Source organism: Erpetoichthys calabaricus, chromosome 11 (assembly GCF_900747795.2).
Source record: "Erpetoichthys calabaricus chromosome 11, fErpCal1.3, whole genome shotgun sequence".
Taxonomy (NCBI): domain Eukaryota; kingdom Metazoa; phylum Chordata; class Cladistia; order Polypteriformes; family Polypteridae; genus Erpetoichthys; species Erpetoichthys calabaricus.
The window spans coordinates 12,065,872-12,079,776 of record NC_041404.2 but is presented as its reverse complement, the minus strand read 5'-3'; the positions used below and the strand labels follow the sequence as shown (position 1 = coordinate 12,079,776).

Below are 13,905 nucleotides of genomic sequence, written 5' to 3'. Positions count from 1 at the left end.
AGTTGTTCTTGACTTGTCTTGACCCAGACAACTCCCTTTAACACATCAGTGGGCATCTTCTGGAAGGCTTTGTTTTGAGAATGAAGACAAACTGATGGTCCTTATGAACACAATGCTGTGCATCCTCTCGTTGACACACTACCAGGGAGGGAATTTAGCCAATGAATTATTAAAAAGAAATGTGTCAAGAAAGGGTACTGAGGCTCCTTCATACCTGCAGCAATACATCTTTAGAATGCCTCACTCTTACTACTTTTTTACATTTAGTTAACTCAGAAGAGGCGAAGATTACCTGAGAGTGGGTGTGGCTTAGGTGCAGTGAAAAGAGATGGTATTGTTTGCGCTTGCACCCCCTTTTGCCCAAGAGGGGTATTGCATACCTTGTTTGAGCCTAGAAGGTGATCATCAGGCACCCATGTGTCACACTATCTATCTATCTATCTATCTATCTATCTATCTATCTATCTATCTATCTATCTATCTATCTATCTATCTATCTATCTATCTATCTATCTATCTATCTATCTATCTATCTAACATGATTTTGCACCAGCTGTAAAGTAACACAAACTTCCATCTATCCTTTACATATTCAAAGCTTCATGGCATAAAAAATCATAACATTCAGAACTGGTTAAAGGAATACTTCACCCAAAAATATTTTTTATGGATGTTACTTAAAATCATTTCATTTGTAGTGATAGTGGGTAAAATTTAATGTATTTTCATGGATAACAGTTTCTGATAAAATGGAGACCAACAATAGACAACAGCAAATAACATAAAAACATTCATGAAAAATTTTCAGTGTTACTCGTGTCAAATAATCCACAAGTCAAGTCATCCAGTCATATGCATAAAATGTGCAAAATGCATGCATTTTTTGATAAAATATTGTTAAAATATTTTAGAAAAATTAGAGTGGTACATATACGGGAATTGAGCTTTTGAACTGAAGATCCATCTCTCCTCCTAATTCATTGGCTAGAAGTCCTGTCTTCAATTCAAAAGTCTGAGCTGAGATTTTTTACATGGTTGGCCAGTTTATTATGACGCATTAGTTTTGCCTCTGAATTATAATATGAACTCTGTTTCCTTTATATCCATAAAGCTTATTGAAGACTGATAGTAAATTCTGCCATCCAAATCACTGTTTTGTCTTTTTAGATGTGAATGAAGATGTAAAAAAAAAAACAGTAGTAGTGGAAGTAGTATTGTTGCATGTTTTGTCATAAAATTCATACTTAACTGTCCAACCAAAAAGTAGCAAATCATCACTGTCTGGCATCACAATTATCATGACTGTATTAAAATTCACAACTTCACTTTAACAAAAAAACACAAATCATTTTTCCTGATGTACGCCTCACCTCTATTTCCATACCACTTTGTGGAAAAAACCCTGAGAAGAGGTTCAGTATAGTTAGTGGCAGGAGTGAGTTAACTTTATCAGGCAGTAAGAATGCATATGTACAGTACAGCTCCCTTTGTGTTTTTCTACGACCTCACCCACCAAATGCAATCTAAACCCAATCTAAACAAGAATCGAAAATATGAAAAATACATCTATTGAAACTAAAACAAATTAACTTAAACTACATTCTGATACTAGAAAAATAAATATAGAGTTAGATAAATGTCGATAAAAGTTAAGTAGGTATAATAAAATATGCATCTATGATATATTATTAATTAAAAAAGAACAAATTGGTATTAGTGGGCTCCTTTCAAAAAAACGTAAGGGGAGCGCAATTAAAACTGTTATGAAAACTCGGGTTGCAAATACTTAAAGGTTGAGAAATGCTGGTTTATACAATCTCTTGTAGGCAATTTATTTCAGGACATTGCTTTGTTAGAGAATACTGTAACAGTCATTCTGCAGTCTGTTTTCTGCATCTTTTTTTCAGTTACAGTGTTGAGGATAGTGGGAGTTTACCCTAGCAGTGTAGAGATGGAGAAAGACCTCTTGGAATGCAAGTTCATCACAAGGTGGGATTAACAATTTTAAGCCCATCAATCATCAGAACCAGCTTTTTCAAACACAGAGGTGCTGATTGCAGGGACTTCTTCTGGCAGTACTGAGTGAGTGGCAAGTGCTTGACCCTGGATGCTTTTTCATTCCATCACAGAGTGTGCAGTTAACAGTTTTTCATCCATCCCTTTTCTGAAACCACTTTCTCTATTAGAGACTTGCTGATAGCAGGAGCTTAGTGCTGCAAGACAGGAACCAACTTTAGAAGGGATGCCATTCCATAATAGGATGTGATTAACAATGTTTCACCTATGAATTTTCTGAGGCTGCTTTCTCATGGTTCTAAGGAGCCAAGCCTGTCCCTACAACATCAAGGGCAAGCAGAAAACAGTCTCAGAAGACTTCCCACTGTGGTACATGAATAGTAATAAATATACCTTTATTTTTATAGCAGCATTTACTGAACATGCCATCATAAATTGCTTAGTCATATATTATTCTATTAATATTAAAACATGAGATCATAATCGGTTGTTTAACATTTTCTTAACTGTGCACACCATGAAATAAGAATTTAAATGTTTATTGTGGACTGGTAAATTGATTGTCAGGAGAATGAAGCTAATTGGGGAAACAAGTATTGTTTTCTTATATTTGTTTCCTTACTTAGCCAAACACACTGCTGTAATGAAATGCTCTGCAGAGTGGATGTTACATCCTTTAAGAGTGTGTTGGTACGGTACTTAAGCTGTAGTATAATTAAGGTATCCATTCACTTATTTGCTTACCCACTAAACTCACTCAAGGTTACAGTTAGAATCCATTCCAGAAGCAATGAGTGCAAGGCAGGAACCATCATATTATGCTATGCATAATGAAAGACGTTTATAGTGGGCTGGACCTCATGCCAACAGACAGAAAGACCCAAACTGGCCATCTGGCATAGCCTTTGTGTGGGCCTGAGCTCCCTAAAGCTGTTAATCTACTGTAGCTGAGAGCCAGGACCACATGACTTATCTACCCAGAAATGTGTTGTACACACTGGTGTCTTCCAAGCTGTGCCAGTGTCCTTCCAGTTCTAGCGAGAAAGTTAGAAAATGAAAAGCAATAAAATCATTGATAGGAAAGGAAGACACTTTTCCTAGAAAGCATTAATGTACTCTAGTACCCCAAGGTATTTTGCCTCAACCAATTTAATTTAAATGTAAATTCCCCACAGATGACTGGGACTAAACTGGAGAATCCCACAGCTCAATACAAACTTTAATACACTTTCGCAGTTTTGCATAGTCTGTTTTGGCATATTACAAGCAATTACTGAAAAGTTTCTCCACCCATCTCCCTGATCCCCAATTGCTTGACTAATAAGAAGCACTGACGGAGACCAAAGATTACCTCTAGACCAGCCTGCATTCTTCAGAACGATGGCACAAAAATGAGTTCCCTTGGGAAAGTAACGAGTGGCTGGGATGTCTTTCTGGTTAGCATTGGCTTCCCAACAGGGAAAAAAAAATGTACCATTCAGTTTAAATGTTTAAAGTCTAGGTAAGGATCAAAAGTCTAGGTAAGGATCAAAAATCAAAAATAACATAATATTCGTAATCTGACATTGAAATAGCCCAAAACGATACCCGCATGATTATGCTTGAAATTGATCATTTTCAACCTTCTGGTAGTGGCTCTTATAGAGAACTAGGATCACCGGTAAAGAATCATATATTACAATTTTTACCATATTCGGAAGCAGCAACCTCGAAATACTGTAACATAAAACGACACCACGTGCCTATATACTGATGCTCATTTTTACAAAGTCCTGTGAAAAAGGAGTAACGTAACGACCCCTCATATCTCATAAGGGGGTGAACCCCTGGGGGTCAGTTGATGTGGCATTGTGTGTACATTCAAATAAAGCGCACTAATAAATCAGGATTCTTCTTCTTCTAAACGCTTTTTAAAAGGCATGGACGAGAAATATTGTAATATTAAATATTAAATCATCCCCTTCGCCAAGGGGAAATGCTAGAAGCCAATTCGTCTAATATTTAAAAAAAATCTGTTGACGATTATTTAGCGGAATTTTTCAAACTTTTTCCTAAAGTTTTAATCAACTTTGTATCTCGTCTAAGTGTGAGTACCGTGCTACCGGATACCTTTCACGTTTTATCTCGTTATATTTCATATCGTGCTTCACTAGTTTCTCCCACTTATGCGACTCTGAGACAGTTTCAAAATTCTGCAAAATATTTCCGAGGCCAGATTTATTAATTTATTCCATACAGATGTAACGATTGTAAGCAGTATTGGGATACCGCTATCCTCTGGTGCAGTGCGCCAGCTTGCTTTTACCTGCGCATTTTGATGAGATATTACGGCCAAGCTCGCACGCAAGCGCATACATACGGGATGCTAAGGCGCTCTCTGTAATGGCTGCGATCTGATGTGGATTGGGAACGTCGACCCCTCGTTAAGCCGGAAAGAACGTACAGTAGTCGGAGACGGATAGACTGGTGATAAGATGGAGGATGACCAAATGGGGAAGCTCTGTGAATCTCAAGAAAACGAAGTGAAGTGAAGTTATCCCGTAGGTGTCTTCGTTTTGAAACGTTTTACGGAAAAGGAAGATGCGACTGTGAGCCCGTTTGCTGGGATTTGGCTGTGGGATTTAGGGTTGGATATTGGGTATAGGCCGCTCGTATATCTTGTATCACGTCCCGGTGCAAAGACTGTGGGAGTTTTTACAGTTAGCCCGCTTCTCTGCAGCCCCGGTATTGTGATGGTGGAAGAGCTGCTCTACCCTCCCCGCGCCGACTCCGGGGTTATTATAGTTCACAGGAAGGCTGTCTCATTTCACGGAAATATGCGGAAGGTTAGGGGAGACGAGCACACAAGCTGAGGCGATGGGGATTGATAACTGGTTGCTGTCTTTCATTCCAACCAACCAGTTTCAAGTTGGTCTTGGTCTCCAGTTCCCTGTTTCCAGGTGCAGCCCTTTCATAATTAAAACGGCTCTCTTTTGACTTGTCAGGAAATATCTGGTCTTACTTGTTTTAGGTGGAGTTTTAGAAATTCTTTCATCATAAGGGAACCGCGGGCGAAGTGCCACTTATGCAGGTATCTTAATAATTTTATGTGATTGTAAAGGTTACATTTAGCCATCCCTAAATACAGAGAAAACAGCAATTATGATCTTGTATACATTGTCTTAGTGGTGAATTGTTTTGAAAAGCCCAGTCCTAGCTGGGAGCGATTTGTGCATCCTTTTTCCTGTGATTTCTTCTTCTAAATATCTACAGAGGTAACAGAATTATTTATCCTTTATGTAATGTGAACTTTTTTACGCGTTTTATGTGGGCAGCTGCTGTCTGAGGTCTCACTTTATGTGCCTTTTTCATTTTTTTCCTGGCAGCTGTTTGAATTTGTGATTGACAGTATTAATAAAGTCATTGCTCCTATCTAACGGAACTGAACTGATAGCAGGCATTTATTACGCGTCGTCTCCAGGGCGATCTCTGAAGATTGATCATGTCACACTATTCTGGTGGCCGGTCCTGTTTGTATTTTGAAGATTTTGAGACACATTGCTGCTAGTTTTCTGTCTGCGAGAATAGGTGCTGGCGAAATGTTCACAATATCTTACCATATTCTTTTTTGGAACTTCCCATGTGTACTTCCCTGTATAGCAAAACGTGTCCTGCTTTTGAATTTTTGTATTAGTATTTCAGATAAAGAGGCGGCTGTTGATTTTATAACAGTTTAAAAAAACACAAAAACTGCAAATATGGTAGTAGTAATAAACAAAAAACATGCAGGAACATAATTTAAAAGAAAAGTTATGTACAGTTCACCTTTTCTCTTTATGTTAATTAAAAGTAATGTAACAATAAATTTGTTGTAGTTTGCCGTAATGTGTGAGTAACTTTATTGTAGTTTTCCATTTGTAAATTAATGCTTTTAAGTTTCGTTCCTCTTTAAAGTGAAAAGGCACCAAAGATGTAATCCCAGGATGATCTAATATCCATATCCTCTCAGAAACCATTTCTATCCACCCAAGTTGTTGAGATAAAACGTTGTCCAAAATAAGTGATCCTGCCTTCACTACAGTCCCCACATTCTATTTGCTCTCTCTCCCAAAGAATAACTTGGAACTGAGAGAACATTTTGCAAATATGACTTTTGGGATTAATTTACATCAAAGGTTCTCCGTTTAGGGTCCTAGTGTTAATCCAGTAACAAAAGGATTTGATTGCACACATACTCTTGTCAGTGGCTTATTTCTGCTTTAAATTAAACTTGCTTTTGAGAGTGAACCTTTGCTTATTCATACACGTGTATGCGTTCTGATTTTTATCAAATTGTGGTATCGGCAGGTACTGTGCAAGACTTTTTTACTACAACCTGATAGCTTTGCACTTATACTACTTCGTTGAAATGCATTTATCTTTGGATCAGTAATTAACGAGAAAGAGTAAATGCGGACAATAAACAGAAATCGTATTGAAGTATTTATTTCTGAGCAACATTTATACAGCATTTGAAGAAAGAGATTAAATATCTATAGCAGTCTGCATTACAGAATGTATAAACCAAATGGGGACAGTAAAATGCTGGTACTGGACAGTTTAAGTATGTAGCTAATCTCTGTTACAAAGTTCCCCCATCTTTATAAGGTGAAATGTAGGAAAGTCAGAATGGGGGCAGTTGCATGTACACATGCATGAGACTCTTCATTTAGGCTGCTACTCTTCCAAATGTAGTTTTCCTTGCAATATGTTTTCAGTTTTCTGTAAGGAGTGTGAAGTTTCAGACTGTTGTCAGCCTGTGTTATCTATATGTGGAATTGTTTGGGTTTGTACTTCACTTGAGAAGTAAATGTTTTCTTCAAAGAGAAAATGATGAAGCCTGCAAAATATGGTGAGTTTATTGAGCAGAAGCTTCAGTGACTGTATTTTTAGTTATTTTAAGGAAAGAAAGCTGTGCCTTACAGACTTTAATGATGGGCCTGTATAATGTGTTTTTTTTTTTCTTCCTAGTGTGCTGTAAGAATTGTGAGAACGGAAAATGGCAGTAAAGGAAAAGTTGGAAGCAGTTTTAAATGTGGGTCTGCGGGTGCCAAGCATCATGTTACTGGATGTTTTGTATCGGTGGGATGTTAGCTCCTTCTTCCAGCAGATCCAGAGAAGCAGCCTCAATAACAACCCCCTGTTCCAATACAAGTATTTGGCCCTTAATATGCACTATGTGGGTAAGTGGAGATGTTTTGTGGTTTAGTATACAGATTTTTTTTTTTTTTTTTTTGGTGCATTTTTTCTGGTAAGTATTACCACAAATATTCAGGATGTTTATAATTTTGTCATGTCCTACTATTTCTTTTAACTGTTGTGGAAAGGTGAACACAATTTTTTCCCTTGCTTTGACGAAGGGTAGGTTATTCGTTTTAGAGTTCATCCAGTTTTCAGACTTTGTACCAATAACCTTGACAAACACTTTTACGAAAGCCATTACTTGAATATGTTTTGGTCTGTTCACTTGCATTAAACTTGGTGTGTCTTATTTAAGAATGCTCCTGCATGTGCATGAGTTTGTACTTTTTTGTCTTTTATTCCAACATATTCCAAGACAATGGATTTGTCGTTTACAAAGCTTTGGCCTCAAATTTTGACCACAGCGTTTACTTGCTTATTGTTTCTGTAATATACTGGGCATTCTTTTGATTGCGACTTTTCTGCATGAATTAAACAGATTGCAGCAATGCCTGAATGTGTTGTTTCCTCCATTTACATTGTGTTTTTTTGTTTATTATTTCACCAACGCCTTCATCCAAAGTAACCTACAACATTTGAGATAGAATTGGTTACATTTGTTTTTCCAGTTGGAGCACAGGCAGGTTGAACTGACTTGCTCAGGGTCACACAGTCTCAGTAGCGGGATTTGAAACCACAACCTCAGGGTTTGAAGTCTACAGTCCACAACCTTCACTGTTCTGCACCATTCTACCTGGTCAACTAGATATTATCTGAGTATCTTTAGTTAATGTTGTACCTGGTGCAGTCCTTTTTTTTTGGGCATAGCCATTAAAATATTGCGTTTCTTTTTGATATGGTTTATTTCTTTTGTCAGTTTCTTGTAGCTGCATCACTGTGGTCTATATCCATAGTCATTAGTCACACTGTTTGATGTTTATATAGAATATTTAAAAATGTGTTGTTACATCTGTAGGAATTTAATGAATGCAGCCTCAATTACAAGGAAACTATCTCCGATATACAGGGTGGCGCAGGGAAACGGGAAATTTTCAGTTGACGTTCAATGCACAAATAAACGCATTACAAAATGCAATTAAAGGATGAAATTAGTTGTACAGGATATGATGGTAATCAATATTCATTCAGTATTTTTATGTTTTGAAGAAAACATCATGAAAGTGTTGTCCATTTCTTCGTACACATTCTAACAGTCTGTTGTGGAAATTCTGCATTGCTCGACGTTCCACGTCAAGAGGAATGTCAGCGATTTCCTCTTCCATCCTTCTTTTTAGTTCAGCTATGGTTGCAGGATGTGCATGGTACACTTGGCTTTTAAGATATCCCCACAGAAAAAAAATCACAAACCATGAGATCTGGGGATCTCGGAGGCCATGGAATGTCACCGTTGCGTGAAGTGACACTCCTTCCAAACAATTGTCGAATAGCTGCCATCGATTATCAGGCATGGATGGGTCAGAGTTACTATAAATATGTGCACATTCTCCAGTCAAGTGAGAAGTGGCTGGGGACTTATTTTTTAAGGCTAAACCCATTTCTTCGAAATTATGCACCAATGTTGTAATCACATGAGCAGATGGGACATGATCATGACATCCCAACTGGTAGTGATGCCGAAATTCCTTTTGCGCAGCAATCACACTATCACCATTCTTATAAAAGGTTTTCACAGCGAATGCTCGTTGGGCACCACTGCGTTGCTCCATTATAACTAATGGCAAGGAGTTCTAAACGAGGTTGCATTAGTCCCAAACAACTGCCGATGCCCCAGGGTCGCCAACACCTAGTTCCAAAATTTCCTGTTTCACTGTGCTAAGATAGCTGAAGACATCAGAAAAATGTAAACCAGACCTGTTGAATCTGTTTTAGCAACTTCTACTGGCCCTGCAACACACAAACATTCACACAGGTGTTTCCTTTAGTTTGTATGCTATCTGTGGGTGGAGTAGGAGTACAAAACCATTACTAGCATTGGTGTAATTATCATTACATTGTGGCTCTTTTGTTGATTTCATATTTTACATAGTAGTTAACAGGTTGTCAACTTTCTGTTTAGCCAAATCAGTCGAAAAATCGGAAGTGAGCTTATAAAAACTGTCAAATGAAACATGACGCCATCTTGGTGTGTCAGTGTTCATGGACAGAGTCACAGCCAAGGCTTGACTTTATAGTTGTAAATTCTGCCATTCCTGAAATATTTATCTTTTTAAATGTAAAGCGAATAACATTCTAAGTGTCTGCAATAATAGTTTGTCTGCCCAACAGAAAAGAGCAATTGAAATTAGTTTATTGGATGTACAGATGGACAAACATGATAGCTTGAATGTAAAAATATCGATTTTGATTATGTGGAATATTCAGAGTCTGTGCAAATTTTAAAATCAAACACAAGACAACTTTAAAATCTGAGAAAGATGCCTTTCAATTTAAAGGTTACATCTGTCATTGATGTATATTGATATAGTTCTTTTTTTGCAGTTTTGTTTTTTAAATAGTCCATTTTTGTTCTATAAGATTGTTTTTAGATTTGAGTTTGAAAATATCTTTTTATCTATTTCATTCACTGGCATTTGATCATGTAATATAGCAGTGTACATGAGTAGCCAAGTCTTTCAGTTACTGTTTGGAAAGATTTCTTAAAATTGAGAGAAAAAAAACGGTTGAACTAAAATATTGCTGCCTTTTGGGTGTGCGGTAGCTTCCTTGGCTCATCCTGAGACTGAAAGAAAAGCTACTTCTCTAGGAACGAATAAATGATGAGCCACAGATATTTGTGCTTACAAGAGCCATCATTTTGGTATGGAAAGAAACTCTGGCTGGGGAAAGTACACATACAGTATATAGTCAGCACTCATCGTAACCACCTTTGTTATGTGTACTAAAAATGTCCAGTGATTTCTATTAAAATATTTAAAATGCCCATCACTAATATGACTTTACATGTCATAGAGTTTATTATTGTGTTTTACAGATCCAGAAATCTTGGTTTGATTTCCTAGCCTGGGGTCAGGTTTATAAAACTGGCATAAGCAATAGTCCATGCAAAAATTAGGATTTCTTAAAGAAGACTTGACTGGAGAATCTGCACATCCATCCATTTTCCAACCCGTCGAATCCAAACACAGGGTCACAGGGGTCTGCTGGAGTCAATCCCAGCCAACACAGGGCACAAGGCAGGAACCAATCCCGGGCAGGGTGCCAACCCACCGCAGGAATGTGCACATATTTATAGTAATTCTGACCCATCCATGCACAACTTTTCAAAGTTACTGGGAAATGACTACACCCTTGATAAAGTGGGGAAATGCAGCCAAACCAACTAAATGACCACTCACATGAATAATAATTTATATCACAGAGCCATTGTTATAATGTGCTTTGACATGACAAACACATTATACCTCAAAAGTGATAAATATATTCAGGCTGCATTTTTAGTTCCCTTTTAATAGGGCCAATTCTGTGTATTTACACTGAAGAACTTTTTTGGTTTTTCATCAGCTTATATTGGTTACCGTTTGGCATGTCTCAGGGAACTGTCCGACAGATCAGAAATATTTCAACCAAGCTTCACTCTGTCATGCCTGCTGTGATGGCATCACCAACCGACAAGGCTCTCCATTCAGTTTTCGTTTGTTGTGGATGTTCTTACATAAAACTTAACATGTTTTTGAGAACATACTGTATAAAGGTAATTTCGAGCATTGTCCGGTTTTCCTAACATAGTCAGAGAACTTTACTGCACTCATATTACAATAAGGGTGCCTAGCAAGAATTAAACTGCTTTTGCTAACTGCAAGCAGTGACATTCCATTAACGCAGAAGTAATCTGTGATGCCAGGTTGAGACTAATTTGGTTTCATGGGGTCACCCCATGATTTTTCCATTATGAGGCTAAGTAATTTTGTCAGATGTCATGGTACTATACAGGATGACTGGCTTTCTGGCAAAGTATCTTGTTGAGCCCTCAGTTGTTTTTATATGGCCTGCACAGTAACAGCAGTTTTGTCATTATATGTGGTAGTGGGTGCCTCCTCAGACACTGGTGACTTGTGCTTTCCCCAAGCACCAGACCACAGATGAGAGGTGCTACAATGCTGTGCATGCTTTTGAGGTACTCAGTTGCAGAGCATAGCATGATGTGTCGGGTGGGACACTGCCCTATCAGCCAGTCAAGACCTGCTATGTAATAATTACATATGTACAAGGTTGATGGATAGATAAAATAGACAAGTGTATTTTTCCTCTGGGGGAACATTTGGCTTTTTACAGAATCTTATCACACACTACACACACTATAGGCTAAACATACACCAGAATGAGTAAAAAGAAATAAAACTTCACACTTGGCAGACTCAATCACAGTAAGGCATTATGCAGGCGTATTACTGTTGGTATAAAAGAGCCCCAGTCGCATTTCTTGATACAGTTCTGCAGAATAATTTGTTGGCTGAAAATCTTCGGTGTTAGCGTGTCACAGAGAGGATGTGCAGCATTGTTCACCATTATTATTATAATAATTCATAGGATAGTTCATGTGTAGTTGTTTCATGGTGGCTTCTGGGTGGGGTTTGAGATGCATTCACATACACACATTTATTAAGGTGATTTTGGTTTATAAAGGGATTTTTTTTTATGTAAGCATATTTTCATACTCAATTCCAAGCAAGGTTTTCTAAGTGAGACCCCTGGAGTTGTCACAAAGTGTCTCTTTGTCTGCATGCCTTTTTCTGGGTACTCAGCTCTTTCTTCCATGTCTAAAGACTTAAATGCAGACACTAAATTGATGTAATATGTGCCTTGTGATGGGCTGGTGGCCTTTTCAGAAATAGCTGCTACCTTGAAATCAGTCTGGGATATGGCCACTGAACTTAATGGATAAAGGTGGTTAAAAATGAATTGATCTACTCTGAACTTTTGTATTAATGTAACACAATGAAATAATGTCAGGAGCAAATGTCTTGACCTGATGGAAATGCTACTGGTTTAAACAGTAGTTCATATTAGTCTATCAACAAATTAAATAGGTAAGCACAATAAATCATGTTGACCTTAGGAGTGTCTTCCAACTTATCAGCTCAGGTTTATAAGCCCAGGTTACTGGGTTACAGTTGACAAACATGTGCAAATGTGTGTTTAAGAGTATCCCTTTAATTTGTATGCAGTGTAGTCTACAGCTAACATTTTCAGTTTTGCTTTTGAACTTACGTGGTTGAAATAATGTAACTTGTGAGTGGTACTTAAAAAAGCAAATAAATATATATTTATAAATATATATTTGGGTTTCAGATAACATTAGTCATGTTTTTAATTGGAATATTGCTGAGTTAAATAAAAAAATAAGATTTCTCACTCTCCTTTCTCCTTTGAGAATTTTCAGTAAAGAGAGAATGAAAGATACATACAATACTATATGCAGATTTTTGTTCATTAATGCATGCATCTACTTTTTAACAAGTTTACAGTGGAGCAAGCATCCACCCCCAGTGCACAGCTCTTGCTTTAAAGATTAAACCAACAATTTCAGCCATTGATGCAAGGCCTTGCAACCATTTCTTAAGATATGTACAGTAATATACTATTATGTCAAAATGTATAATCGTGATGTAAGAATGGAAATGTTTTAACATTAGAATACCTGAAGCCTACGAAAAAATTTGTAATCCTGTGCCACCTTAAATTCCTTCGCACCTCTCCGTCAGCGTCTTTTGTTTTGCAAATGTGTCAATCAGCACAAGCGGCAAGCAGCCTGCTATTCTATCCCCCTCACTGACGGAGCCGAGTCTGTCGCAAAATTCTCAGAGCTCAGGTCTCTTTTTATGTGGGAGTGAGGTGTCTGGAGTTGTATGGGATAAGTAATGTATCATTATTTGGAATACATCCATTTCGTGTGTTTTCCGTGTCTACAACGATCTGTGTAAGTGTAGGATGACTGGAACTGCTGAACACATAGCTAAAACAGAAACTTTTTCCATGTTATACATATAATGACGTGAAGTGTATAATGTGTGAAGACTTTAGTCCAAGTATCATATAAACACATGCGCTTTTATTCAAAAACTAGACAAAGAGCCCGTTTCGACAACATAAGATGAAACGGGCACGAGTGGAAAAGTAATAAGTATAAGCACCACAAACCTGATATAGGTATATTGAATGAATGCGTAATTAGGCCTGGAGCTGTAGTCAAAATCGCCTTTCAGGCCTCTAGAGCTTTAATCGAAGTCGCTTCTCTCTTTGAATTTTTGCGGCCGTAAATCCTCCGCCTGCCGCGATGTTGGTCGAAGTCGCCTTTCTCTTTGAATTTTCGCGGCTGTAAATCCGGCGCCTGCCGCGATATTTGGTCGAAGTCGCCTTTCTCTTTGAATTTTCGCGGCCGTAAATCCGCCGCCTGCCGCAATGTCGGTCTCGTAAGGTTTTTCAGGCAGCTGTGCAGAAGGCAACTGCGCATTCAGCTTCGGACGTGCGCAGAAGGTGACTGCGCATTCGGCTTTGGACAGACGGACGTGAGTGAGGAGACTGGCGAATTATATATAAGATATAACCAAAAGAAAAATTGATTTTCATGTTGCTGTCAATGAGTTAAAAACCCAAGCTCAAATGTCAATTTACAGGAAGTTGATATGTATTCTTGAATGGTGCAGAGGTAAGCACTGCTGCCTTATAACC

The 13,905-nt window shown here is 37.9% G+C and overlaps 1 protein-coding gene across 2 annotated transcripts in view; it reads left to right on the top strand.

Moving 5' to 3' along the window:
- Positions 1-4,379: 4,379 nt before the first annotated feature.
- rnf145a (ring finger protein 145a) overlaps positions 4,380-13,905 on the top strand; it is a 33,609-nt gene continuing 24,083 nt past the window's right edge. For both annotated transcript variants that reach the window (XM_028812683.2, XM_028812682.2), the window contains exons 1-2: positions 4,380-4,556; positions 7,006-7,217. In XM_028812683.2, coding sequence (XP_028668516.1) covers positions 7,034-7,217 — 184 coding nt within the window. In that variant the 5' untranslated portion in view covers positions 4,380-4,556; positions 7,006-7,033. The remainder of the gene's footprint in view (positions 4,557-7,005; positions 7,218-13,905) is intronic.